The sequence below is a fragment of the Schistocerca gregaria genome, chromosome 2 (assembly GCF_023897955.1).
Source record: "Schistocerca gregaria isolate iqSchGreg1 chromosome 2, iqSchGreg1.2, whole genome shotgun sequence".
Classification (NCBI taxonomy): Eukaryota; Metazoa; Arthropoda; class Insecta; order Orthoptera; family Acrididae; genus Schistocerca; species Schistocerca gregaria.
Window position 1 is genome coordinate 846,917,543 of NC_064921.1, and position 25,407 is coordinate 846,942,949.

At 44.2% G+C, this 25,407-nt stretch overlaps 1 protein-coding gene across 1 annotated transcript in view; it reads left to right on the top strand.

Annotated features, from left to right (window-relative positions):
- LOC126335203 (Usher syndrome type-1G protein homolog) overlaps nucleotides 1–25,407 on the top strand; it is a 216,278-nt gene that overhangs the window by 49,002 nt on the left and 141,869 nt on the right. Inside the window, exon 2 of the mRNA XM_049998213.1 lies at nucleotides 16,535–16,678. Coding sequence (XP_049854170.1) covers nucleotides 16,535–16,678 — 144 coding nt within the window. The remainder of the gene's footprint in view (nucleotides 1–16,534; nucleotides 16,679–25,407) is intronic.

The window sequence follows — 25,407 nt, forward strand, 5'->3', positions numbered from 1 at the left end:
ACAGAACTCTGTTTGTGTGGCAGTTGGTCACACTGGTATGAAGAGTGCTTCACGCGCTGTATGTAAACATGCACACGCCGCGCTGAGGCGCTCAGTCTTGGCTTGGCAGCCGTTGAGAATGGAGCTCCTGTTGAATGTTACTGCCAAGTGTGAATTGCGCGCAGTTATTCGGTTTATGAACGCAAAGGGCACTGCGCCGATTGAAATCCATCGCCAATTGACGGAAGTGTATGGTGAGTCGTGCATGGATGTCAAAAATGATCGTAAGTGGTGTCGAGAGTTTGCAGCTGGTCGGACCGAATTTCACGACGAACAAAGGAGCGAGAGATCATCAATTTCTGAGGAGACAGTGTTGAAGGTTGAGCAAAGCACGCGTGAAAATCGGTGGATCACACTGGATGATCTCTGCACGTTGGTTCCTCAGGTTTCCCGAAGCATCACTCACAGAATCTTAACGGAAACATTGAACTAAAGGAAGGTGTGCGCAAGATGGGTGTCAGACATGCTGACTGAGGACCACATGCGGCAACAAGTTGATGCTTCCCGCGCATTTCTTCAGCGCCTTGTAGCCGAACAGGACAACTTTCTGGACTCAATCGTCACTGGTGACGAAACCTGGGCATACCACTTTACACCTGGGACCAAGCAGCAATCACGCCAGTGGCGGCACCCGTCTTCGCCAAAGCCGCGGAAATTCAAACAAACGCAGTTTGCCGGTAACGTCATGAAAACCGTTTTTTGGGATCGGAAAGGGGTATTGTTGGTCGACTTTATGCCCACTGGAACCACAATTAACGCTGACAGGTACTGTGGTACTGAAAAATCTCAAATGGGCAATTCAGAACCGGAGAAGAGGAATCTTAAGCAAGGGCGTACACATTCTCCATGACAACGCTCGCCCTCACATCGCACGGCAAACCGTTGCTCTCCTGCAACAGTTTTAGTGGAGCATAGTCACCTACCCACCCTGTAGTCCTGACTAGGCGACCAGTGACTATCACCTGTTCCCCAGATTATAAGAACATTTGGCAGGAAAGCGATTCAGCTCCGACAACGCGGTGAAATGAGAGGTTCATAACTTTCTGAACAGCATGGCGGCGAGCGGGTATGATATGGGCATACAAAAACTGCCACAGCGTCTACAAAAATGCATCGACAGAAATGGTGATTATGTCGAAAAATAGCTAAATATTCAAGCTGTAAACTGATGTAAACCATTGTAGAAATAAAGAGGTCTATGATACTTATAAAAAAATGGGAGACCTTACTTTTGGGATTACCCTCATAGCTTCAAGGTGGTTCGATGAACCTTGTGCCAGGCGCTTACTGTGAATTTCAGATTAATCATGTAGATGTAAATGTAGCCGAATTCGACTTAATCGTGAAGTTAACATTTCTCTTATGTTTATAATAAAGCACTCCGAATGGCCTACCGGGACCAACCGACCGCCGTGTCATCCTCAGTGGAAGATGCGGATAGGAGGGCCGTGGGGTCAGCACACCGCTCTCCCGGTCGTTATGATGGTATTCTTGACCGAAGCCGCTACTATTCGGTCGAGTAGCTCCTCAATTGGCATCGCGAGGCTGAGTGCACCCCGAAAAACGTCAATAGCGCATGGCGGCTGGGATGGTCACCCATCCAAGTGCCGACCACGCCTGACAGCGCTTAAATTCGGTGATCTCACGGGAACCGGCGTATCTACTGCTGCAAGGCCATTGCCCATTTTTATAATCTACATCTACATTTATACTCCGCAAGCCAGCCAACGGTGTGTGGCGGTGTTCCAGTCGCGTATGGTTCGCGGGAAGAACGACTGCCGGAAAGCCTCCGTGCGCGCTCGAATCTCTCTAATTTTACATTCGTGATCTCCTCGGGAGGTATCAGTAGGGGGAAGCAATATATTCGATACTTCATCCAGAAATGCACCCTCTCGAAACCTGGACAGCAAGCTACACCCCGATGCAGAGCGCCTCTCTTGCACAGTCTGCCACTTGAGTTTGTTAAACATCTCCGTAACGCTATCACGCTTACCAGATAACCCTGTGACGAAACGCGCTGCTCTTCTTTGGATCTTCTCTTATTCCATACCGAGATAAGTGACAGCTGGTAACCAACCAATTGCAGTTATCCCGCAAACTGCGCGTGTGTGGGTTCTTGCTTAGCTGGAACGTTTTTGCTTCTGTAATCACACACTATCATCCGCGTTTCTTGTCTTTTTTGATTACGACACTCCTCGTACAGTGATTAATAGACGCCGATCGAGGCTCCGCTTGACCCTTGTGCTCAACGTCTGGTTCACGGGAGACACCCGCCACCACAGAATCTGTTGTTTTTCCTTCTGTAGCGAGTTGCGAGGGCCCCAGCATTCATCCCTGCGGTACGCCCGGGCGGGCACCCATTACGCCGGCGAGGAGCGCACTTTCCCCGCTGGGAAGCGACGCCCAATTAGCGGCGGCCATTGTGCGGCGCGACGCATCTTGCCCGCACCCGCTCGCCACCGCACAATCCACACGCGCACTTTCGCCCGACGCCTATGCGTTTTGCTGCGTCAGGTCGCCGTTTCCAGCACTGTCCCATCTGGGTGCGTGCTACCGCTATTGTTGTTGGCGTTTTTGTACTCTCTTGCCGAAACGCTGTGTGCGTACAGTGGTTCCGTGTGCTGCCTTTACGTATATCGCTCATTCCCATCTTGACGACTCTATGTGACGAAGTGGTGGAGACACCAGCTTTCACAGTTCCCTAATGAGTCTTTCTTTGGCCAATCAAAAACTGCGCTAGTCCTGTGTTGAAGGACTATGTCCGTATTTGGTAAGCTCGCAGCTTAAAATCTGTTCCCTGCATGCTTAACCCGCTTTTACGAGGTTCACTTCAAGGAACCCACCGACCAAGGTTATATTTCTCAATTTGAACCAGTTGAACCAATGGCGCATTATTAATACACTACTGGCCATTAAAATTGTTACACCACGAAGATGACGTGCTACAGACTCGAAATTTAACCGACAGGAAGAAAATGCTGTGATATGCAAATGATTAACTTTTCAGAGCATTCACACAAGGTCGGCGCCGTTGGCGACACCTACAACGTGCTGACATGGGGAAAGTTTCCACCCTATTTCTCATTCACAAACAACAGTTGACCGGCGTTGCCTGGTGAAACGTTGTTGTGATGCCTCGTGTAAGGAGGAGAAATGCGTACCATCACGATTCCGACTTTGATAAAGGTGGGATTGTAGTGTATCGCGATTGCGGTTTGTCATATCACGACATTTCTGCTCGCGTTGGACGAGATCCAATGACTGTTAGCAGAATATAGAATCGGTGGGTTCAGGGGGGTAATACGGAACTCCGTGCTGGATCCCCACGGCCTCGTATCACTAGCACTCGAGATGATATGCATCTTATCCGCATGGCTGTAATGGATCGTTTGCAGCAGCATGGACTATCAGCTCGGAGACCAAGGCTGCGGTTATCCTAGACGCTGCATCACAGACAGGAGCGCCTGCGGTGGTGTACTCAACGACGAACCTGGGTGCACGAATGGCAAAACGTCATTTTTTCGGATGAATCCAAGTTCTGTTTACAGCATCAAGATGGTCGCAATCGTGTTTGTCGATATCGCGGTGAACGTACATTGGAAGCGTGTATTCGTCATTGAATTACTGACGTAACATCCGGCGTGATGGTATGGGGTGCTATTGGTTACACGTCTCGGTCACCTCTTGTTCGCATTGACGACACTTTGATCAGTGGACGCTACATTTCAGATGTGTTGCGACGTGTGGCTCTACCCTTCATTCGATACCTGCGAAACCGTACATTTCAGCAGGATAATGCACGACCTCGTATTGCAGGTCCTGTACGGGCCTTTCTGGATACAGAAAATGTTCGACTGCTGCCGTGGCCAGCACATTCGCCAGATCTCTCACCAATTGGAAACGTCTGGTCAACGGTGGCCGAGCAGCTGACTCGTCACAATACGCCACTCACTACTCTTGATGAACTGTGGTATCGCGTTGAAGCTGCATAGGCAGATGTACCTGTACACGCCATCCAAGCTCTTTTTGACTCAATGCCCAGGCTTATCAAGTCCATTATTACGGCCAGAGGTGGTTGTTCTGTGTACTGATTTCTCAGGATCTATGTACCCAAATTGCTTGAAAATGTAATCACATGTCAGTTCTAGTATAATATATTTGTCCATTGAATGCCCGTTTATCATCTGCACTTTTTCTTGGTGTAGCTCTTTTAATGGCCAGTAGTGTACTACGCGAGGCGGACTCGTACTCAGAAATATGACGATTCAGATCTCCTCCAGCCATCTTATTTTACGTTTTCTGTGAGTTCCCTTAATGGCTTAAAGGGAATACTTGGGATGGTTCCTTTTTAAAGACAACAACTGAGTTACTTCCCCATCCTTTCCCAATCTGCGTTTACGCTTCGTCAATAAAGATCTAGCTGTCGACGAGATTTTGAGCCCTATTATTCCTTGCTATCTGCCTCACGGACGATTCCATCGTCAACGGTGTCGAAATGAAGATACTTCCACTGGGCGCCCTCGTAGAATCATTCACCCCTGTCCCCAAATTAATCTTGGGTTTGAACCGCAGCACAATCATGTTTTTCGATGGAAATAAGCGTTTAGTGTCATTGGCCGGGAGGCCCCTTGCGAGCCAGGTCCGGCCGCCTTGGTGCAGGTCTTATTACATTCGACGCCATATTGGGCGACCTGCGTGCCGGATGAGGATGAAATGATGATGAAGACAACACAACGCCCAGTCCCTGAGCGGAGAAAATCCCCGACCCAGCCGGGAATCGAACCCGGCCCCCTAGGACGGCAATCCGTCACGCTGACCACTCAGCTATCGGGGCGGACGTGTTTTTCAATGAAAGTGCATGAAATTACGAATTAACTGTTCAGCAATTAAACATTTTTCCATTCCATTATGGCGGGGTGCTACAGCAACCAATTTCGAATTATTTCAGAATAGAAATAGTATTGGTTCGGATTTATTTACTACCAGTAACCCATTTCACCCTTTTGGGGCATCATCAGATTGTGTAAAAGTAACTGGATATGTAATCCATCCGTCATAAAGCCATACAAATTGGAAAACGGACGGAAAATTAACTGGATGTGTAATTAATTCGTCATAAAGACATACAGGACTTTCCGTTAAAAGCGTTCAGAAACTTAACAGGACATAGAGGATGCTCCGCTGAACAATCTGACATAGGAACCTGGGGTCAGAGAAGCCGCCTTAAGGAGAAAATAGGAATTAAATCATAGTACTGTGCACTTTTTGCTGGCCGATGTGGCCGTGCAGTTCTAGGCGCTTCAGTGCGGAACCGCGCGCCTGCCACGGTCGCAGGTTCGAATTCTGCCTCGGGCATGGATGTGTGTGATGACCTTAGGCTGGTTAGGTTTAAGTAGTTTCTAAGTCTAGGGGACTGATGACCTCAGATGTTAAGTCCCATAGTGCTTAGAGCCATCTTTTGTGTACTTTTTAATTTACATTAGTTGCAGTTAACTGCAAATACCATCACTGACACAATGAATGTACCATTTGTACTGTACGTTACACAGTGTGCTGAAACTGACGGCCTCCATCCTCAATGGAAGCTTGACATCGGCGAACAAGATTCAGACGCACCCTGACAAATATCCCTACTGCGTTTCGAATCAAATTACAGGCAGCTACTATTCTGGAAACTAATTCCATTTCCGCATCCACTGGGGTCTCATACACAAGCGACTTAAGATACCTCCGTAGGAGGTGCTCACGGGGATTCAGGTCAGGTGACCTCGAAAGCCATGGAATAGCACCTCCCCTTCCAATCCAGCGACCAGGAAATACTTCCTATTAATCAGGCTGGTCGTACTCATTTCGTTGCTGGAAGTAAGGAATGTACATGTAAATAAACAGCTTGTTAGTTGGAAATAAGCTGGAAAACAATAATGCTAGACAAAGCGGAAGACAAATTTACTTCCATATCTCCGTAAGCTGGTTTCTCTGACCCCGGGTTCTGTACTCATATTATTTAGTGGAGCATTCTGTATGTTCTGAATGACACATAATGCTATGCATCTCGTACCTCTAAGTATCGTTTACATATTTTATTTTGTAACAACAATAATTTCAGTCAATTGTTCTCGCCTGCACAACCAACAACATCACGTCATTCTCAAAGAATGCAATGTGATGACTGACGCATTGCAGGGTAATTCATTTCTTCATTAATCCGCTTCGGGCCGAACCTTCTCGTTGTCCATTGTCAAGTTGCCACCATCGTACACGTTGGTACTCTTTTTCCCTGTCTGGTTGAAATAGTGCCTGGCGGCCCATGGACTTGAATCAGTTTTACAGACGTATTGATACAAGGATTATCTTCCAATTGTACCAGAATTCCATCAGTCAGCAAATATTTTTCCTACGCCACCCTAGCGTTACCACCTTGCAGGAAGCAACAAAAAAGGCGAGTGTGCAGCCGACGTAGTCGGCCCTACACAATGTTTGGATTAATAGGAGCCATTCTGTCTGGGGGTGGCAATTGTCACAAACGTCAGTGTTATTTCATTCTGGTCTTGCAGACAAAGCACTTAAAATTTAATCGGCTATACTCGGAAATCATGACGTGCGTTTACCGTGAAAAACTGGGTAGCGAGTTATTTCTATCTTTTGACGTAGCCAGAATAGCCTTGCGTCAGCTTCGTGTCGGATAAGATAAATATAATCCTCGTCAGAGTCGTATACAGCAGCTGTGCATTAGACGATAATACTAATGCCAGCTCATTCCTTGTTTACTGAATTGTTGTCGCTGAGCTTGGGTTTGATGACGCTACAGCAGAATTTCGTCATTACCTTACAACAGAGCATATCTGCTATTTTACCTGCAGTTGGAAAACTAATTGACTTATTACAAAACAACGCACATATCTGGCGGTACTGTTTTAGCTACATGCGCTGGATAGCCAGAACATCTTCACCAATTATCTATCGCGGAAGGGAGTATGTAGAGATTACTTGGAGCACGGGACGCGGTGTGATAGGTTCTTAGCAGGTGGCTGAGGTACAGGAAACCTTTCGTTCGCATCTTTGTGCAGAGTACGTGGAAAGCTATTGATATTAGCGACACTGTCAACGGCTAAATTGTGCTGACGCAGCAGCTGGAACCGACAACCACGGAGATGGCGATGTTCACGCGACCATCGAATCCTGCCGTCATTAGCGCACTTAAAAATTCGACGAATGACGATGAGGTCACTAGCAGATATCTGTAAGTTGTTTGGCCTCTTATTTTGTTCACAATCCGTAGATATACCAAATAAATTAACAAACGACGGAGCTTAATCATCCTTGGTACACAAAACTGGTTAGAACACTTTCAGAATAAACGAAATAAACATGCCAAATTTAAACAGACGTAATTTAGCGCGGATTTCAATGCGAAATGCTTATAACAGTTTCCACAACGAAACTTTGTCTCGAAACCTCGCAGAAAATCCAAAGACATTCTGGTCGTATGTGAAGTATATTAGCGCCAAGAAACAATTAATGCCTTCTCTCCCCGATAGCAATGGAGATACTATCGAAGACAGTGCTGCGAAAGCAGAGTTACTAAACACAGCGTTCCGAAATGCCTTCACCAAAGGAGACGAAGTAAATATTTCAGAATTCGAATCGAGAACAGCTGCCAACATGAGTAAAAGAAGTAAATATCCTCGGAGTAGTGAAGCAACTTAAACCACTTAAAAAAAGCAATTCCTCTGGACCACACTGTATACCAATTAGGTTCCTTTCTGATCATGCTGATGCATTTGCTCAATACTTAAGAATCATATACAACCGTTCGCTCGACGAAAGGTCCGTACCCAAAGACTGGAAAGTTGCACAGGTCACACCAATATTCAAGAAAGGTTCAAATTGCTCTGAGCACTATGGGACTTAACATTTGAGGTCATCAGTCCCCTAGAACTCAGAACTACTTAAACCTAACTGACCTAAGTACATCACAACACCCATGCCCGAAACAGGATTCTAACCTGCGACCGTAGCGGTCGCGCAGTTCCAGACTGTAGCGCCTAGAACCGCTCGGCCACTCCGGCCGGCCTATTCAAGAAAGGTTGTAGTAGTAATCCACTAAATTACAGGCCCATATCATTAACGTCGATATGCAGCAGGATGGTGGAAAATATATTGTGTTCGAACATTATGAATTACCTCGTTGAAAACGGTCTATTGACACACAGTCAACATGGGTTCGAAAACATCGTACCTGTGAAACACAACTAACTCTTTATTTACATGAAGTGTTGAATGCTATTGACAAGGGATTTCAGATTGATTCCGTATGTCTGGATTTCCAGAAGGTTTCTGACACTATACTACACAAGCGGCTTGTAGTGAAATTGCGTGCTTATAGAATATCGTCTCAGTTATGTGACTGGATTTGTGATTTTCGTGTCAGAGAGGACACAGATCATAGTAACTAACGGAAAACCATCGAGTAAAACAGAAGTTATCTCTGGCGTTCCCCAAGGTAGTTTAGAGGACCTTTGCTGTTCCTTAGATATATAAACGATTTGGGAGACAATCTGAGCAGCCGTCTTCGGTTGTTTGCAGATGACGCTGTCGTTTATCGACTAATAAAGTCATCAGAAGATCAAAACAAACTGCAAAACAATTTAGAAAAGACATCTGAATGGTTCGAAAGTGGCAGTTGACCCTAAATAATGAAAAGTGCGAGGTCATCCTCATGAGTGCTAAAAAGAACTTCGCTTACACGATAAATCAGTCTAATCTAAAAGCCTTAAATTCAACTAAATACCTATGTATTACAATTACGAACAACTTAAATTGGAACGAACACATGGAAATACTACGCTTGCCCGTCCTCTTTTAGAATGCTGCTGCGCGGTGTGGGATCCTTACCAGATGGGGCTGACGGAGTACATCGAAAAAGTTCAAAGAAAGGCAGCACGTTTTTTATTATCGTGAAATATGGGAGAAAGTGTCACAGAAATTATACAGGATTTGGGCTGGACATCATTAAAAGAAAGACGCTTTTCGTTGCGACGGAATCTTGTCACGAAATTCCAATCACCAACTTTCTCCTCCGTATGCGAAAATATTTTGTTGACACCGACCTACATAGGGAGGAACGATCACCAGGATAAAATAAGGGAAATCAGAGCTCGTACGGAAAGATATAGGTGTTCATTCTTTCCACGCGCTATACGAGATTGGAATAATAGAGAAATGTGAAGGTGGTTCGATGAACCCTCTGGCAGGCACTTAAATGTGACTTGCAGAGTATCCATGTAGATGTAGAGGTAGATGACAGCAGTTCCCGTTTCCCATTTTTCTCTGTCTTCCGCAAGTCTTTACAGTTTTACGAGTAAGTAAGTTACCAGTTTCAGATTTTATCTGCCTGATGTACTGAAGCTTTGGTCTTCCTCGTGCGTTCTTCCCAGGTACTTTTCCTTCTATTAACTTCAAAACGAAGAGGCAATGTCTGTATAGGTTTTCAGTCTATCGTTCCTTCCGTTCCTTGATAGTCCTTCGCAACGATCTTTTCTCTCCCATGTTGAAGACCTCTTCAGTGGTCATTTTCTTCGTCCATGAGATCTTCAGGTCTTTTCGCCAGCAGGATGCCTCAAAAGTAGGGCTGGGCAAATGATACGTACGAACAGGCTCGAAACTTCTCAGTACTCTGCAAATCGATACAGCATCGAGTTTGTTCGGACCATAGCGTGACATTTGGCTCGCGCGGAGAGAATGCATGCGATACGCAAGTAAGTACGAAATAGACACAACAATAAACTATGGCTCTGCTTAAAATTTGACAGTTTCGTGATGTGTATGAACAACTTCACAATACGCGTTCTTATAGAGTACCGGTATATATGAGACATAAAATTTTTTGCTGATTCTTAAGTAAAGGCAACATACAAAGGCGAAAATGTTGTTCTAAAAAATACCACTTGACTGAACCGAGTATAATATTTTATTTGTTTATGAGAAGCATTAATAATTTTTAAAATAGGCAGGAAAACAGCAATTAAGTCCCTGTTCACATATTAAAATAACAGAAAAAACGTTCCCAGATTATAATCTGTTTGACGGCAACATTCAGATGAAACAATCAAGGGTATTAATCAAGAATTAAGTGCTGAAGAAACGAATTATATCACAATAAAGTGACTGTAATGTTTACCGCGAGAATGAATTACAGCTGTGAGACCCGTCTTGAAGATAGCACCATCAGACGTCACTACATCACGGGACGGGCGGAAGGCTGATAATTGGACAGAATCGTTATTTCAATCTTTTATTTGTTTATTAGTTGTCGTTGTTACGCATTATCTCCACCCTAGAAGGTATTTCAGACGGTGTTTCAATTATTTTTATTATTAAAATCCACAATGCATTAAAAACGCTAAGACAGGTCGTTGTGATAGTACCAACAAAACTCATTAGATGTAATGTTTACCGCGAGAATGAATTAGAGCGGTAAGACCCGTCTTGGAGATAGCACCATCAGACGTCAGTAGATCACGGGACGGGCGGAAGGCTGATAATTGGACAGAAACGAAATTTCAATCTTTTATGTGTTTATTAGTTGTCGTTGTTACGCATGATCTCCATCCTAAAAGGTATTCCAGTCCGTGTTTCAATTATTTTTATTATTAAAATCCACAATGCATTAAAAACGCTAAGACAGGTTGTTGTGATAGTACCAACAAAACTCATTAGATAGCAACTCGATCAAGAGATCGAACACAACCCGAAATTTCCCGAACTGTGACGTAAACTGTTCGAAAGTTCGAGTCGTGTTCAAAGACACTCCTACTCAGAAGTCTTTAGTCTCTTCCTCTCAGGCTGCGAGTATAGATGTAGATTGGTCATGCATGTGGGTATAGTATACAACCAGTGGCTTTATTTTTTAAATTTTGGTACCGATTTTATTATGCGATTATTTATTTTTCAATCCCCGGTCCCTGCATCTGATGATGGTCAGACGGTGGTTTTATCGTTATGAAACTAAGTGCAACTAAATACTGTGTGTTTATGTGTGTGTTTTTAAGCTGGCAAAATGTACGTCCATCGACATCATTAGTCGATTACTGCTCATTGCTAAGTGTCATGACCTCATCTTGTATTCATTTCTTAAGTAATTGAATTCTTGATTAGACATCTCCATCCACAGTGAACTTCAGCTCTTCTTCATGTAATGCGCAGAGGTAGATCGGTAAGGTTCCCCACCTGATCCAATCCTCTACTTGCTGCTATTCCTCTTGGTCTTCTGCCCGATTTAACCTTTCAACTACATTATCCCCTTCTCTTCTGGAAGTATTTGTGACTGACACGGCAAAATAAACCTCAGTGATTCTAAGTTCTTTTATAACGGAAGCACTGGTTCTTCTTTCTGCCCACGGTACGTGGAACATCTTTCGCCAACACCACATCTCGACGGCATTATTTCGGCTCTCGACAATATCTCTCACGGTCCATGTCTCGCAGACGTTCAAGAACACAGGGACCACCGATTCCATCACTCGGATCTTTTATATTTTCCGGTTCTGCCAGATCTTAGTGAGTTGGACCATTGTGGCCCGGCCAAGGACGATCCACCGTTTTAATTACGTATCATACTTTCCTGTGTTATTGATCAGAGATTCTAGATACACACAACCTTTCACTTCCTCCTGATCCTTTAAGCAACCTGTCACTTGCCGATTAATAACGATTTGTTTGATCTTTTTCATGTTTATCTCTAGATCGCAATTTCGTGGAATGACACTAGTGTCATCAGCAAAGCATAGATCGTTGATTTCCCATCTCAGCCATCCAGTGCGCACCGGATGACGTACTCTGCGTGGATGTTATAAACTGATGAACCAAAACATTATGACTATCTGAAACTTCCTGGCAGATTAAAACTGTGTGCCCGACCGAGACTCGAACTCGGGACCTTTGCCTTCGCGGGCAAGTGCTCTACCATCTGAGCTACCGAAGCACGACTCACGCCCGGTACTCACAGCTTCACTTCTGCCAGTATCCGTCTCCTACCTTCCAAACTTTACAGAAGCTCTCCTGCGAACCTTGCAGAACTAGCTCTCCTGAAAGAAAGGATATTGCGGAGACATGGCTTAGCCACAGCCTGGGGGATGTTTCTAGAATGAGATTTTCACTCTGCAGCGGAGTGTGCGCTGATATGAGCACTTGCCCGCGAAAGGCAAAGGTCCCGAGTTCGAGTCTCGGTCGGGCACACAGTTTTAATCTGCCAGGAAGTTTCATATCAGCGCACACTCCGCTGCAGAGTGAAAATCTCATTCTGGATTATGACCATCTGTTTAATGGCTTGTTTGTCAGTCTTTGGAACGAAATACCTTACTAATTTTGCGTATCGGAGATCCGGAGGTTTTTTTTTTTTTTTTTTGTAGGTTTGTAGAGGTGTGTGGCATTAGATGACTACGCACAGGTCATTTAATTCCCGTAAATGACGGGCCGCTGATTTGCGTACTCGTTGATGGCGCTCGAAATCGACCCAGATGGGCCGCTTACGATTTACACCAGGCGACTTTGGTCGCCGATACATCAACGTGCGTTTACTATAATTCTTCTCCAACCAATGTAGCAAGGTTCTGGCTCCGAGACACGGATAATTATACTGCTGAAACATGACATCGCCGTCAGGGAAGACATCAAGTCAGAATGGTTGGTTCAAAAGGCTCTGAGCACTATGCGACTTAACTTCTGAGGTCATCAGTCGCCTAGAACTTAGAACTAATTAAATCTAACTAACCTAAGGAGACCACACACATCCATGTCCGAGGTAGGATTCGAACCTGCGTCCGGAGCGGTCGCTCGGCTCCAGACTGTAGCGCCTAGAACCGCACGGCCACTCAGGCCGACAGTGTGAATGGATGCAGGTGGTCCGCAGCTGTCAGTGTGTCATGGATCACTACCACTTATCCCATGTCAGCGCAGAAGGATGTATCCCATAGCATAATAATGCTCCCACCAGAATGCGTCCAGCCAGGCTGCAAGTTACGAAGCGCCGCTCACCTCGATGACGGCGTTTGTGGAGACAAACAGCGATCTAGTGAAGCAAAAAAATGTGATTCATCCGAAGAGCCGACATGTTTCCATCTATCGACGGTCGAATCCCGGTGTTCGCGTGCCCACTGCGATTGTAATTGATGATTTCGTTAGGTCGACATGTGATCACGTAGGGGTGGTCTGCTGCGGAGCTCCATGTGCAACAATGTACGATGAACCGTGTGCTCCGAAACACTTGTACGTGCAGCATCATTGTACTATTTCGGCAGAGATGCCACAGATCACCATCTATCCTACTTTACAGAGCAGAAAAGCCTCAGAACTCCACGTTTTGTGAAGATTCGTTGACGTCCATTTAGAGCCCATAGGTAGTTCTACTGACCTCCCTCTTTCCATAGATGGTCACGACAGTAGCACGTGAACATTCAAAAAGCTTCGCCGTTTTCGAGATACTCGTTCACAGGCTCTGCGCAATAATAATCTGCCCTTTATCAAAGGTGCTTGATGTATTTCCCCATTTCCAGCCCATGTCTTTGCTGGGATGATCCCCCGTTTCTGCCTGCTGCACTTACATAGGGCATGCAAAGCCACGAGCCACCGTCGCAGTGGGCAGTAATGTTTTGGCTTATCAGTGTAGAGCTGAGGTGACAGTACACAACCTTGTCTGACTTCTTTTGTCACATGAAAAATTCCGAGTATTCATCGTCCATCTTTATGGTTGCAGTACGAATGCTATGAAGACTCTTTATCAGAATGAATTTATAATGAACACCACGACCCTACCGTCTAGCTGTACGTGGTTCAGATAGAGTTCCTGTAATACGATTTCTTCATGTTGAGGGGTTCTGCTTGATTTCACGCAGCCCACGTAACGTAACTGTTATGTGCGGAAGCAAAGGGTGGCAATGGAGCACGAATTTCGAAGCAGAACGTATAGACGTTCATGGAGCAGGCGGTCAGGAAAGGAAGCGAGTGTCACTCGATGACGGTAACTGAAGAAAACTTCACAAGCCAAGATCGCTAAAAGTTTATTGTATGGCCAGTTTGCACAGAGTATGCTATCAACATCGGATCTTGTGCTTTTGAATTTTTTACAACATATTATCCATCCCTGTTACAAACATAACATCCAATGATGACAGCATAGCTCGGTCGAAACCGGTCATCTAATAAAATTATTACCGATCTTGGCGTGTGAAGTTTTCTTCAGTTACCAAACACTGCAGACCGCCGCCAGATTGAATATGACAGGTATATACAGGGTGAAGCACTTAAACGTTTCAGCTCAGGTATCTATGGAACAACAAGACATACTGAAAAACGATTTTTCGCGGGTGTGAATCTAAGGCAGGGTTTCATGAAAGTAAAGACTATGAGACATTCTTGTGGTTTCTTTTTTTTTTTAATGGACACCCCGTACTATTTCTTAAGCAATCAATAACGTGAAAAATCACAAAAAGAAAGGCATTGCTTGCAATACATTGATTACATCCAGAGAAATTGCAAAGCCAAGTCGACGCTTGAAATAAAAGGAACGCACCGCTACTGTACACCCGAGACGCAATCGTGAGCCCAACGTGGCCCGTAATCGCGATGTAAGTGACGTACTACAATGTGACAAATGCTGTACTTATTGCTATTTACCAGAAACAATTCAAATGTCCGGTCATGCCCAATGAAAAAATAAGGAAAGGGTTTATTCCTTCGGCCGGCCGCTGTGGTTGAGTGGTTCGAGGCGCTTCACTCCGGAACCGCGCTGCTGCTGCGGTCGCAGGTTCGAATCCTGCCTCGGGCATGGATGTATGTTATGTCCTTAGGTTAGTTAGGTTTAAGTAGTTCTAAGTCTAGGGGACTGATGACCTCAGATGTTAAGTCCCATAATGCTTAGAGCCGTTTGAACCATTTTACTCGTTCGTGCATTATTAATCGTCACTATAGTACTAGAACGGATATTACGGAACCGAAATGCCGAATATCACCAGCCAGAGTAAACAAAATTAATGGCTGATCAAGCATATAATAGAGGGGTAAATGTTAGTTGTACGTAAATGTACATCAATTACATAATATTACATGATACACACAAGACATGTCACTGAACATTTTGATGAATTGAACGTTTCCACAAGGTGAAACGGTTACACAAATCCATCGATTTAGGAATTATTGATGTAGTACACTGACCGATACTGTTCCGTAGTGTGTACGTAGATAAATAACACACGCAAGAGGGAAACCGTTATGTACGTATCAATGCCTATGTGAGGAAAGTCTGTTATTACTTTCCACCCTCTTGATAACAGTGAAAGTAAGATTACGTACGTCAATCACATCGCGATTGTGAGCAATGTGGGTTTCACGTTTGCATCTCTCGATCTGCAATAGCACCGCGTTTCGTTTATTTCAAGCATCAACTTAGCTTTGCAATTACTCTGGATGTAACGGACTTACAGCTACGCAACCAACGCCATCCTTTTTGTGAATTTCCAAAACATTAATTGTGTAAGAATTAACTGGGGATGTTCATTTTAAAAAAACGTAAGTTCGTGTTGAAAATAATATTTTCTTACGTTTTAGAATGTCTCGTAGCGTTTACTTTCATGAGCCCCTCCCTTAAATTCACACGCGAGAAAGTCGTTTCTCAATATCTAATATTGTTCCAGAGATATCTGCACCGAAACGTTTAAGCGAAAAAGGCTCTGAGCACTATAGGACTTAACTTCTGAGGTCATCAGTCCAATAGAACTTAGAATTACTTAAACCTAACTAACCTAAGGACATCACACACATACACACCCGAGGCTGGATTTGATCCTCCTACCGTAGCGGTCGCGCGGCTCCAGTCTGTAGCGCCTAGAACCGCTCGGCCACTCCGGCCGGCAAACGTTTAAGTGAGCCACCCTGCATATCAACCGATCATCTTGTCCAGTGAGTGAATCAGGCGATTCGAGAAAATCGTATATGATGGGCAATTCAGAACAAACGATAAGAAATGTTGTCGTCCGGCATTGATCATCTTCAAACGAAGCTCGGCCACACATAGCAGCTGCAACAAAGACGTTCCTGCAGCGTTTTCCGTGGGAAGTGTTTGATCACGCACCATTCAGCCCGGACTTGGCTCGCTCTGATTTTCAGCTCGTTGCTCACATGAATTGCTAGCTATGATGACGGGTTTGCCACACACGACGAGCTGCAGTCCAGTGGAGAGAATTGGCTGCTACCTTCCGTGGCGAGGGTATTGAAAACTTGGTACAACGTCATGATAAATGTCTAAGTCGGAGTGCCGACTATGAAGAGAAGTAGCTGGTAGGTGTAGCTAAATGTTGCAAATAAAACCCGTCTGATTTTCACTATGGTTTCAGCTTCGCAACCAATCAGACCTTGGTGAAAAAAAATAGCCCTCCTACACCCAGCTGCCGGAATTGTCGTCTTGCCTTCCTGACCAGCCTCGCTTGTCGTGTTGTAGGGCGGCCAGGGACGGGAACCTGGACATCCTGAAGGAAGCGACATCCACCCAGTGCAACGGCAGGGATGAAGACGGCATGACGCCCACGCTGTGGGCCGCCTTCGAGGGTCACCTCAACGCGCTCAGCCTACTCGTCGGCCGTGGGTGAGTTCTGCAGACCACCTCTCATATACCTTCCTGCTGCATGGGACGTCATATTCAACTAACGTGCACTAGGTTGCCGCTAGGCGCTTTAAACAGTTTTCAAATATTTCAACTCAACACGTGATTTACATATGTTTACGAAAGCGTGCTGATAAGTAATGCCACCGAATTTTTTATGTGAGAACTCTTACAGCTTTTTAAAGACAACAAACGTTATTAACATTCTACACTTTTGTTCTTGTGTTCGTATTTATTTCGCGACTTGGTTACCGTGGCAGCGAACACAAGCGAGAGACCAGTCTTTTGATACCGTTACTGTAGAATGTTTAGTCACAGAGCCACAACCTCACAACCTCATCGAAGGTGTTCTTTAACCCTTTAGGACGTCAAACGGGCCGTCTTGGAGCAGGAGAGACACCAAAGGACATTTTAATTTCCACTGTCTATACTTTTACTAATAAATTCATAAAACTTTGTCATCATGACCAGGAAGGATTCAAGATTCACAATAATAGCAGTGGAAGTAAAAAAAAAAAAAACAAAAAAACAATAAAATAATTTTTTTACGTGTGAAAGTTCATCATTTTTTTCACTTCTATTGGCTGCGTTTGTTGCTATAGGTACACGTGTCTTCATAAGTAAGAGAGATTCTTCGATGAATTTTGCACAGCAATCAAACCATACTTACATGTGTATTAAACTCTAGAAATTATTTAATTTATGAAAAAATGAATGTGCTGTTACGTTTTAAACTTCATGTTTAGAAAACACTCAAATTTTATAGTTAATTATCTCAATTTTTACCACAGTTTTAAATAGATTTGGAAAATTCTAGAGTTTCATACACCTGTAAGTATGGTTTGTATGCTGTGCAAAATTCATCGAAGAATCTCCCTTACTTATGAAGAAAAGTGTACCTGTAGCAAAATGTGCAGCCAATGGTAAGTGAAAAAAAAGGTGAAATACAAATGTAAAAAAATAAATTATATTCTTATATTTTTGAACTTCAACCACTATAAGTGTAAATTCTGATCCTTTCTGGTCATTCTGACAAAGTTTTATAAATTTGTTTTTAAAAGTATAGACTGTGGAAATTAAAAATTCCTGTGGTGTCTCTCCTGCTCCAAGTCGTCCCGTTTGACGTCCCACCCCCCTTAACTGCACTGGACGTGTTAACGCGTCCCTGTGTGCCCAGAACGTGTTAGGGCGCGCCACCAGTCCTTCTACGCCGGGACATTCAGAGTACCAGGTAGAAGGACAAACACGTTCTGGGCACAAAGGGACAGGTGCAAAGGCGCACGCCTTAACACGTCCAGTGCAGTTAAAGGGTTAAGTTTTGGAAGCAGTTGAAAATCCGATGGGGCGAAGTCGTACTATATGGACGATGATCGATGTCAATGAACCTAAGAACTTGGACTGTTGTAGATGTCGCAACATTCGTGTGTAGTGCGGCGTTGTAAAGCTGAAGGAGAAGGTGCACCATGTGTGGACGAACTCTTGGAATTTGAATCTCAATTACAGCGCTCTGTTTCTCATGTACCAAGACACACCACAAAGAAACTGGTAGAGGCAAGCATGTTCAAATACAGAGGTATGTAAAGAGGCAGAACACGGCTCTGCGGTCGCAACGCCTGTATAAGACAGTAAGTAAATGGTGCTGTTATTATATCGGTTACTGCTGCTACAATGCCAGGTTATCAAGATTTGAGTGAGTTTCAACGTCGTGTTATAGTCGGCGGACGAGCGATGGGACACAGTATCCCCGAGGTAGCAATGAAGTGAGGATTTTCCCGTAAGACCATTTCACGAGTGTGTCGTGAATACCAGGAATCCGGTATAACATCAAATCACCGACATCGCTGCTGCCGGAAAAAGATCCTGCAAGAACGGGTCCATCGACGACTGCAGAGAATCTTTCAGCGTGAGACAAGTGCAACCTTTCCGCAAGTTCCTGCAGGTTTCAATACTGGATCATCAACAAGTGTCAGCGTGCGAACCAGTCAACGAAACATCATCGATATGGGCTTCGGGAGCCGAAGGCCTACACTTGTACCCTTGATAACTGCACGACACAAAAATTTACGCCTCGCCTGGGCCTCTCAACACCGACATTGGACTGTTGATGACTGGAAACATGTTGCCTGGTCCGACGAGTCTCATTTCAAATTGTATCGAGCGGATGAACGTGTACGAGTACAGAGACGACCCCATGAATCCATAGACCCTGCATGTCAGCAGGAGGCTGTTGAAGCTGGTGGAGACTCTGTAACGGTGTGAGGGTCCCTGATGCGTCTCTATACGATTCTGACAGGTCACACGTACCTAAGCATCCTGTGTGATCACCTGCATCCATTCATATCCATCGTGCATTCCGACGGACTTGGGCAATTCCAGCAGGACAATGCGACATCCCACGTGTCCAGAATTGCTACAGAGTTGCTCCAGTTATACTCTTCTGAGTTTAAACACTTCTACTGGCAACCAAAAATGAACATTATTGAGCATATCTGGAATGCCTTGCAACGTGCTGTTCAGGAGAGATCTCCACCCCTTCGGACAGTCCTGCAAGATTCATGGTGTCGATTCCCTCCAGCTCTACTTCAGACGTTAGTCGAGTCTATGCCACGTCGTGTTGCAATACCTCTGCGTGGTCGCGCGGGCCGTACACGATATTATGCAGGTGTAACGTTGTATTCCGGCACATCTGCGTGATCGCGGGGGCCCTACACAATATTATGCAGGTATACCAGTTTCTTTGGCTCTTCAGTGTAGTTATATTACACTCTTCCATCCTAAGCACTACAATTTGGAACCCTCTAGCGGAAAAGCACTACAAATGCAGATGGGGCAAATAAATGTGGCCCGGACGAGTGGATGCGGTTGGCTGTGAACGTATGCATATAACCACACACCATGACCCGCACACCACGTGTCCGCCCGCCATGTGATCCACACCGATTCAGTGCGTACAGCGGGCTGTGTCAGTGGTAGTGAAGCAGCGCAAAGGGGACGATAGTACTCAGAGTGGAGGGAGCAGCGGGTGTTCGTTTTGGAAAGTTACGTGACAACAAAGTCGTGGAAACGGTATAGTCAGTTGTTTGCTGAGAAGTTTAATGGTGTCAAAGTGCCAGTAAAGAGTGCCATGCAACGCTTATTCCGAAAATGGTATCAGACGGGATCTGTTTTGAAAAAGTCGAAAAAACATTCCGAACCGTGCCCGCACACCAGAAGATGTAGCTGTAGTTCACCATAAAATGATTCAGAGTCGTACCAAATCAACCCGACGCCTGTCGCAAGAGACCGGAATATCACATCGGTAATGCGGACGAATACTCCACCTGGACCTACACGTACATCCCTACTGAATGTCTGTTGTTCATGCAATAAAAGCAGGAGATGCTCTTCAGCGCCTCCAATTTTTTTAGTGGCTGTTCGCTGAGAAACAGTAAATGGCTCGAACATGGATCTGTTCTTTGTGTTTGATGAAGCCTGCTTTCAACTGAGCAGTTACGTCAGTACCGAGAAAACACAGGTTCTGGGCAGCGGAGAATCCGCGTATCTTCCACTAAACACCATAGCATGATCAGAAAGTTGGGGTTTGGTGTTTAGTGTCTGCACACCGCATTATTGGTCCCATCCTCTTGCATCAGGTACAGATTTCGGCGCGTTACATCCCCAACAATTTGAAACTGTTTGTGCCAGCATTAACCGAGGAGGAAAAGACTTACAGTTACTTTCAACATTATGAAGCAACTGCCCATAGAACCGGCCGGACCTTGGAGTACATTTACACAATCAATGCTGGGCAGAGTTCTTAGCAGAGGTCAGTCTGGTTTCGGCCCTAGCTGGCCACTGTGGTCGCCTGATCTGTCAGTGTGCGATTACTTTGTTTGGGAAGTCCTCAACTCTAGAGTATATCGCAACAACCCTCATAGTACTCAAGAACTGCAGCAGAACAGTTCGGATGACGTTGCAGCTATTCCAGCGGTCCAGCTTCCATCAGCCTTCAGCAACTTGCTGACCAGGGCCCAAAAGTGCTAAGAGATGATTGGTGGTCACTTTCAATATCTGCTGTAGTCAGGTTAGTACGGTATTTCCTTTCTTCTGGTGTGTTTCTTTGTGCCCTAGAACTCTGTTCTCCGGACCACTGTATGTAGACATGAAGAATAAAGATTTAGAATGTTAATAACATTTGTTTTATGTAAAAAGCTTTAAGAGTTTTCACACAAAAAATTCGGAGGTGTTCCCTATCAGCATACCCTCGTATTTGAAAATGGCGTTAGTGTGAAGCCCTATTAATAACGGAGAATCCCAAATCCACAACTGCAGTGGATGTATTTATTTGTGGTCATTGGTTGCCCAAGAATGCAGGTCCATAGATCTGTTTTATGTATGACGTGATTTTTAATTTTATGGGTACCTAGCAACCCGCCCGAGCTTCGCACGGGTATCTATGGCCAAACGACTTCTCTGGGACAGCGGTAATAAATTATGTACATAAAGCTTCCTCGTGAATCAGTCCATTAGTGAAAACTGTTATAAAAACTCTACAGTGGCTCCTGAAATTAGTCATCACGTACAGATAGAAAAATTTGAAGGGGGACTCCCCTGTATAGATTCTGGTCAAGATTCACTGATCTTTGGCTTGTAGTGACTGCTACTTTACTGCTTTTTCCGCCAGATAACGTAATTAAACAGTATGTAGCTAATATCATTGGCACTATTTGTCACTCCAAACGCCTAATTAAATATGGAACAGGTAACTATACATAGTTTACATATTTACTGTAGTTAAAAATCTTATACACAAACCTTTCTCGTGAATTACTGTGTCTGTTAGCGAAAACAGTATCAAAATCCCTACAGTCGTTCATGAGAATAACCTCCACACACAGGCAGAGAAACGCTGCAGGGACCTTAGTTTAGTAATAAGGATGGTTATATATATTGAGAAACATAAACTTTGATTAATGTTCGTTTATAGCTGTTCCGTCCAGGAACATAACGCAAGTGACATGCAACAAAATATCTCTCTGCTTAGTTTGTTACGTTCACACTATGCAAATACAGTAAAGCGCCATCATGAAACAAATGCACGTCTGTAGCTATCAAGACGTCTGCTTTTACACCCGTCCATAACGTGCCAAGACACTCCGAAATTGACCAGCTTCAGCTGAGACGTCAGAAATTCCCGGTCCTGTCCAAATGCAGATTGTGTTAAGAACCCAGCTAAAGGTGGCTGGAAGGACTAAAAAGACACAAAAACAAAACTCTCTAGAAAACTACCACAAAAAGAAAGAAAAAAAAACAGGCTGTTACTGTGGCCCCAAACGATTCTGTCTGTTCAGAGGGCTACGAAACTGAAATTGGATTCTGTCTAGGCAGAATATTACGAGAGTTGTCGATGTACCTTTATCGATGTTTTCGTTAATACTGATAGAAACATCGTTTCTTTAAGTAAAACTAGTTATCAGAATAAAAGTATTTTGACATTGTGTCTCGACTGAGATACCTCAATCGCTTTAAGAGGTGTTTGTGAAAGTGTCAGAACTAAGAGGAGCATTTCTCTCCTACTAGGTTTTGCAAGATTAATTGACGTAAGCTTATCCCACAAGACCTATCTCGCTGCAGATAAAAGGTGCTTCTGACTTCCAATAGGTTTTAGTAAAGCTGGAGATAATTCCTAAAAGAGAAGTCAAATTTGAAAACTTGAAACACACCAGTCAAACATACAGTAAATGCAAAGTGAAAGATCGTTATGGAAAATGACAGAAGTTTCAAGTACACCAGAGGCTATTTTTATTGCGTAAAAGTTTAGGCTATTCCTTACTAAGAAGTTTTCTTCTGAAGCAATCCATTAGATGTGAGTCGAATGATGGCATCCTATCTCGGACTGAAGAAAGGCGCAACTGACGAAAGGCGCGGTTAGTTCAGGACAACAATGTCAAAAACAATGGAGACCTACAATGAGGCCCCTCTCAAATTCTTCAGGTGCTGATAAGGCTGCCTACACGAGTACCTGCCAGGTGCTGATAACGCTGCCTCAGACGAGTAAGCGCCGTCTCGGTGTCCTTCACAGTTTCACTCAACCTCTAACGCTATTCACACCTTTATATACCCCACCAAACCTGGTACAAAACTGAACACAAACAACACTGATGCACTCTCGCGGCTGTTCTACCTGGCACAGACAATTCCAACTCTAACCATTTACAGGGCCGCGGATGATGTGAAGGTGTACAAAGTTACACTGACATCCAATCACAACGTTTGGACGCTTCACTTTTTTTGTCAACACTGTATAATTGGCGTCACACAACCTCTAATGTGAGCTGTTTGTTGAACAATATTTCTGCAGCGGCTGACACGAGCAACGTGGAGGATCTATTCAGTTACAATTGCCATCAAGTTGGTTTGTTTTCCATTGCCTACTCGATAATTCAGGACATCCTGACTCAGAACCTTGTTTTTTTTTCAGTCAGATACTCAGTAGACTGTGTGTCGGCCAGGAAGAGCCCCACTTGTGTGTGATTTGGAGGGATTTCCAGCTCAGGTATCCGCTTAATGGCCATGGAAGACCCGAATATCTTGGTCGCATCCGGAGGCTTGGGAACTAATTTACTTGTGTCTGCGACGAAATACTACCCATGTTTCCCAGTTTGAGTGACGAGTAGACGCCAAAAGTTTCTGTAACTTACCAGAAAACCAGAGATAGTGTAAATTTATTTTGTCCACCACGTACTTCATATGGAGACCCATTGCTTCTCTTGTGACGTGCATTCTTAGAGTGTAAGGCTGCCAATATCGATCCCCATTTGCTTCCGAATCGAATCGCAATTCTCCAATAGTTACATAGCCTGGAAAATCGCGTTTCAATACCGAAGTAAATGGGGATTGACATCGATACTTTTACACAAGACGATTGCAGGCCACAAGAGAAACAATGGGTCTCCATTTGAAATACAGGGACAAGATAAAACTGTCCTGAAACAGTTTTCGTGCACATTAAGATAGGCAATCCACTTAAATCAAATGGTTCAAATGGCTCTGAGCACTATGGGACTTAACATATGTGGTCCCCCAGACTTAGAACTACTTAAACCTAACTAACCTAAGGACATCACAGACATCTATGCCCGAGGCAGGATTCGAACCTGCGACCGTAGCAGCAGCGCGGTTCCGGACTGAAGCGCCTAGAACCGCTCTGCCACAACGGCCGCCCCACTTACATCATGTCTCCCAGACGCATTGTTGCATTAAGTTGAGTTCTCTATCTTAAGGTGCATGAAATATTTTCTGGGACCGTATTATTTTGTTCAGTGTGAATTAGTAGTAGATGAATTTGATGAATACCCGACGGAATGAATACTTTATTGCTCATAATTGCTTTACTCCTTCATTATTTAATTTTGTAGAGCTACAACTAGATCCTCAACTCGCCGAATATCGGGTTGGATTCAGAAATGGCCGATCGTGTGTAGAAGAAATTCTTAACCAGAAGAATAAAATAAAACATTTTCGCAGCACGGTAAACAAAACATATTTCATTATGTTCGTAGATTTCAAGACATATGACAGCACAGTCTCTCTTCGGAAAAGTAAGTGAATTTGGATTAGATCAAAAGATAACAAACCTCATGTATAAAAAAAAAAAATAGAGACAAAATAGAAAGGAAATTTTGTGAGAGAAATGAGCAAAGAATTTGAGGTAAGTACAGGAGTACGACAAGGGAATGGCCATTGCTGTTCAACTGTGGCCTTGAAGAGCTGTGAAAAAATGAAGAGCAAGAGCAGCAACACCGTGACTGGAACCTAAACTGAAAGATGCTGTATTAGATTATGTAGCATTTTCGGATGTAGCACTATTTGCCAAAGGTGTCAGATATGCACAAAAAACTACTTTAAATATTGCAGGAGCAAGCAGAGAATATTGAACCACTAATTTCATCTGAAAAAAATCAAGACTGAGATCTAAAAAGCACTTGATGCACTCAAAATCGGCAGTAACAAAGTATTGTGTATTAACGAATTGAAATACTTGGACGAAGGGATCTCTGATAAATGGTCAGTGACGATGCAATATCACTTAAGACTAAATTTCTAGTTAGTGGGATGAATGGCAGCTGGCTCCGAATGTAGGAAAATGTAAGTTAATGCAGATAAGTAGAAGCAACAATCCAGTAATGTTCGAATGCATCAGCAGTTGTGTGCCACTTGACAAAGTGAGGTAGAATTAATATCTAGGCGTGACGTTGTAAGGCGATATGAAGTGCAAAAAGCATGCAAGAACGGTATTGGCGATGGCGAATGGCCGACTTCGATAAGGCGAATGGTCGACTACGATCTGTTGGGAGAGTTGTAGGAAAGTGTAGTTCATTTGTAAAGGAGACTACTTACAGAGCAGTAGTGCGACCCATTCTTGAGTGTTGCTCGAATGTTTGGGATCCCTACCAAGTCGGATTAAAGGAAGTCATCGAACAATTCAGAAGCAGGCTGCTAGATACGTTACCAGTAGGTTCGGTAATTCAAATGGGAATCACTGGAGGAAAGGCGACGTTCTTTTCGAGGAACGCTATTGAGAAAAATTAGAGAGCAAACATTTGAAACTGACTGCAGAACGATCCCACTGCCGGCAACGTACATTTCACGTAAGGACCATGAACATAATATAATAGAAATTAGGGGTCGTACGAAGGCGTATAGGCAGTTGTTTTTCCCTCGCTCTATTT